Raw genomic sequence first — 4,662 nt, forward strand, 5'->3', positions numbered from 1 at the left:
CGTGGACTGGCTGGCGAGGCTGCCTTCGTCAAGGAAGGGGGCAACTATGTTGCTGAGCAAATCGCCGAGGATGTCAACCACCGCCACGTTGACCGTGTATCCGCCCGCATCTCGCCCTACTTCCAGACCTTCACCGAAGCCAGCGCCACCATTGCCGACGCTGTGCAGCAGTACTACGTCGAAGAGGACGCCCGTAAATTTGGTGTCCCCGAAAGGGAGGATGACGGCGAGACTGAGATCGTCAACGCCGACTTCTCTCTTGCCTATGGTGGCATGCTTCTGCTCTCCCACACCAACCTTCGTCTCCTCAAGGGCCACCGCTACGGTCTTTGCGGTCGCAACGGTGCCGGCAAGTCCACTCTCATGCGTAGCATTGCCAACGGCAAGCTTGAGGGCTTCCCTCCCCAGGATGTTCTCCGTACATGCTACGTCGAGCACACCAGGGCGAGGATGCCGAGATCAGCATTCTCGAGTTTGTGTCCAAGGACCCTGAGATCGCTACCCAGGGTCGCGAGAAGATTATTGAGGTTCTTGATGAGTTCGGCTTCCCTCTGGTCCCGAGGGCAGGCAGTCGCACAAGGTTGGCTCCCTGTCAGGCGGATGGAGATGAAGCTTGCTCTGGCTCGCGCTATGCTTGCCGCGCCGACGTCCTCCTGCTCGACGAACCTACTAACCACTTGGATGTTGCGAACATTGCCTGGCTCGAGAATTACCTCAGTCTCACACCGACATTACTAGTTTGATCGTGTCCCACGACTCTGGATTCCTCGACACGTCACGACCGACATCTACCACTACGAGCCTGGCAAGAAGCTTGGCCACTACAAGGGTAACCTCGCTGCCTTTGTCGAGGTCAAGCCCGAGGCTAAGAGCTACTACACGCTCTCGGCCTCTCAGGTCCAGTTCAAGTTCCCTCCCCCGGGAATTCTTAGCGGCGTCAAGTCCCAGACGCGTGCCATTATCCGCATGTCCAACGTCTCGTACGCCTACCCTGGATCTGACAAGCCGTCGCTGTCGGAAGTATCGTGCCAGCTCTCGCTCTCTTCCCGCGTCGCCATCATTGGTCCCAATGGTGCCGGAAAGTCCACTCTGATCAAGCTGCTTACGGGCGAGACAATTCCTACTACCGGAAAGGTAGAGAAGCACCCCAACCTGCGTATTGGCTACATCAAACAGCACGCTCTCGAGCACGTCGAGATGCATCTCGAGAAGACCCCCAACCAGTACTTGCAGTGGCGTTACGCCAACGGTGACGATCGTGAAGTCTTCCTCAAGCAGACTCGCATTCTCTCCGACAAGGACCGTGAGCAGATGGACAAGATGATTGATCTCGGTGACGGTAAGGGCGGTCGCCAGCTTGAGGCGCTCGTTGGTCGTCAGAAGTGGAAGAAGACATTCCAATACGAAGTGTAAGTTTAATCGCCTCGTCAAGCATTGCGGTCCACTAACACTTTTCAGCAAATGGCGCAACTGGCTGCCCAAAAACAACAGCCAGGTCTCCCGTGAGACTCTTTCGGAGTGGGGTTTCGACAAGCTCGTCCAAGAGTTTGACGACCACGAGGCTTCGCGCGAGGGTCTCGGCTACCGTGAGCTCCAGCCCTCTGTCATCTCCAAGCACTTCCTTGACCTGGGTCTCGACCCGGAGATTGCCAACCACAACGAAATTGGCTCTCTTTCTGGTGGCCAGAAGGTCAAGGTCGTCATCGCCGGAGCCATGTGGAACAACCCCCATCTTCTCGTGCTCGACGAGCCTACTAACTTCTTGGACCGCGACTCCCTCGGTGGTCTTGCTGTTGCCATCCGCGACTTCAAGGGTGGTGTCATTCTCATTTCCCACAACGAAGAGTTCGTCGGAGCGCTCTGCTCCGAGCAGTGGCTCGTCAACGACGGTCGCGTCGCGCACCGCGGCACTGCTGCCGTCTCCCTCGACCGCTTCGAGGACTCGTCTCGCCCTGGCTCCGGCCCTTACCTCGGGCGTCGCCTCGACGGCGGCCAGCTCGGCCATGTCCTCGGCTGTCAACTCGGGCACCGAAGACAATGGCGACCTCAAGTTCAAGGCCAAGAAGAAGCGCAAGAAGACCAAGAAGGAGATCAAGGAGCAGGAGGTCCGTCGTCGCCTCCGCCACATTGAGTGGCTCAACAGCCCCAAGGGCACCCCTCACCCCGTCGACACCGACGACGAGGCATAGGCGTGCTTGAGGCAGACCGATCGAAAACGTATAAGTACGGTCTCGGATCGTCGAATGCACGAAGGCTCGTGAGATTTGGCCAGACGGCAAAACGGGCCAGCAGTATACCCCCGAACCCGTCACGAGAGATGTTGAAACGAGTGAAAACCAAAAGCGTATGAGGGGCTGGATATCTGGCCAGGACCAGTTGGACAGTCATTTTGAAGAAAAGGCGGGATTGAAGCGGTAGAGTAGGCAAGGGAGAGCCCCCCACCCCCCCGTTGATGGTGGCTACCTAGCTTTTTTTGTTTTGTTCTGTTTTGTTTTGTTTCTATCAGGCAAGACCTCTTTTGTTCTCATTTTGCGAACATGGTCTTGATTTATGCTTCTTCTTTTTCTTCTTGGGTTGCGGGATCACTTCTCCGCCCGCTCTTTCTCGATGATGGCCCGGATAAGAGGGGCCGGATGGATTTCCTTTACCACTCTCCATCCGAACAAACTGGCATAGAGGCGTTTAGCATTAGATGGGCGCGCGTCGTTGTGGCGCAGAGGCATTTTGCCGCGTGACGAAATATAGGGAGAAGATTTTTTTTTTGACTGACATGTTTATAAGCGCCTCCCTTCCCGCCTGATGCCTCGTGTCATGTCCATACCAATTGTGCTGAACGAACCTCACAGGACCATGAGTACGAGTCTGCGTCAATAGTCACACAGGGTTGCGACCGGCTCCTGGACGATACAGAGCAATGTATCACTTTGCGATTACGAATGACAAATTTTCAGAATAGATATGCATATAGAGTAGTCGTCAATTTCTCTGGTTCCTTGGGCAATCTGCCCTAATGATCAACATTCCCGCGCTTTCTCAAGCGCACCATGGCCAAGTCGTCAAGCCTAAAGCTGAGCCTGGCCCCTTATGAACCTCTCGTAAAGAATTAAACTTTAGATAGAGCGATACGGTGCGAAGGAACTCGAGAGTTCTCGTCGTCACTACGTACGTAGCCTCCCCCTCTGTTCGCCGCGTCCTGTCTGCGCGGTGCTAAATATCCAGGTGGTGTCTAAGTGGTTCGTGTAGATGTGCGAAAAAAGGATCAAGTTTCAACCCAACGCCAATGTGGTCCCAGGTCTATAAATCCCGGCATCCCGTCAACGCCTATTCGAGTATGTACACAGCTCAAGCTGTATGCCCCATGAGGCGATCGCGATTCATCATGTCTGGAAAAGGGTTTTTTTTTTCAAGTTGCTTTGCCGTATGTAGGGCGTGTATTGTGCATGTTGAGCCTCGCCTTTACCATGAGAAAGTCATGAGAGCTGGGTTGAGGGCAATGGGTAGGAGGAAATGACTCGCGGCGACAGTGGCCATTGGCAGAATGGCAACGAAGTCGGTAATACGCCAGTCGTGAGGCACGAAATCTGCCACAGCGAGGATGATCATAGCAGCAATAAAGGTCAAAGAGAAGATCATCGAAAATTTGAACTGTAATTGGGCACACGTCAGCAGACTGTTGCAAGGAAAGGAAAGCTGAAGTGAACAATGCCCGCTGATTGGTGCGAGGCCCGGTGCGTGTGGTGAGAGGTGTACTTTCAGCTGCGCCACCAGCGCGGGATAATCGGATGCTTGGGGTAGGGAGAAACTGACCTTCTTAAGAACCTTGGGCACCTCGATGAAGAAGTTGGAGAACTCGGCCTCTTTGGATGTCGCTCCCCAGGTCATGTTGATTTCGAACATGTGCGCCAGCAGAGCCTGACTGACGTGCAGGCTAAGACCACCGAGGAAGATCGCAAGCATAATGGTCCACTTGAAGTTTTCAAAGAGCGACCACAACAGGCTGCGTTCGCCAATACGATAACGCATGACGGCGAGAGCAATGTTACCGAGACCATTGAAGACGATGACGATGGAGAACCAGACCTTCCAAGAGTCGATGTAGTACTGATCGAGGTATCCGTTGAACCAACCCATGGCGAAGTAGTTGGCAGCCGTCATGATCCAGGCAGCTCCGATGGCGTAGTAAGTACCAATGTACGAGACAACGGTGATCTTGGAGGTGAAGCGAATGTTGCTGAACAAGAATGTGCGGAACAGTGGCGTGAAAGGACCCCTCCAGAGCCAAGTGCGGATGGGGTGGAACAGCAGCTCGTTGCAACCATAGGCATACTTCTCCCAACGGGCGAGCTCGTCGTAAACGGTCAGCGACACACCCTCCTTGAAGCCATCACCGGCCCAAGCAGCGAGACGAATGATGTAGCCGTTGCATTGAAGACGGAGGGACATGTCAAAGTCCTCCGAGACGTGGGATTCGGACCAGAACTTCTCGTAGCCGTCATGGTCAAAGTATCCCACCTGCTGAATGGCACTCCAACGGAGGATGGCATTGTGACCGACGAAGGGCGCGACATCGCCGTTGGCGACGGTGTAACGAATGGCTGTGTAGATGAGGTTGGTGAAGAACGTGATGCCGTTCTCAAAGTATGTGTTGACAACTTGCATGAC

General features: G+C 54.5%; 2 protein-coding genes across 2 annotated transcripts in view; one reads left to right on the forward strand and one right to left on the reverse strand.

Moving 5' to 3' along the window:
• The window catches only part of VDBG_02248 (mRNA export factor elf1), a gene marked incomplete at both ends in the record, with an annotated part of 3,261 nt that extends 1,130 nt beyond the window's left edge, over positions 1 to 2,131 (forward strand). Inside the window, 3 exons of the mRNA XM_003008014.1 lie at positions 34 to 429; positions 739 to 1,409; positions 1,459 to 2,131. Of these exons, the coding sequence (XP_003008060.1) occupies positions 34 to 429; positions 739 to 1,409; positions 1,459 to 2,131 (1,740 nt within the window). The remainder of the gene's footprint in view (positions 1 to 33; positions 430 to 738; positions 1,410 to 1,458) is intronic.
• A 1,114-nt stretch (positions 2,132 to 3,245) lies between these two features.
• Positions 3,246 to 4,456, reverse strand: VDBG_02249 (conserved hypothetical protein; the record flags this gene model as incomplete). The annotated part of the gene is made up of 2 exons (XM_003008015.1): positions 3,246 to 3,645; positions 3,808 to 4,456. The coding sequence occupies 2 exons, from the start codon at positions 4,441 to 4,443 to the stop codon at positions 3,457 to 3,459; spliced, it is 825 nt and encodes a 274-aa protein (XP_003008061.1).
• Positions 4,457 to 4,662: the final 206 nt, after the last annotated feature.

Source organism: Verticillium alfalfae, genomic scaffold (assembly GCF_000150825.1).
Source record: "Verticillium alfalfae VaMs.102 supercont1.2 genomic scaffold, whole genome shotgun sequence".
In the NCBI taxonomy this organism is placed as follows: Eukaryota; Fungi; Ascomycota; class Sordariomycetes; order Glomerellales; family Plectosphaerellaceae; genus Verticillium; species Verticillium alfalfae.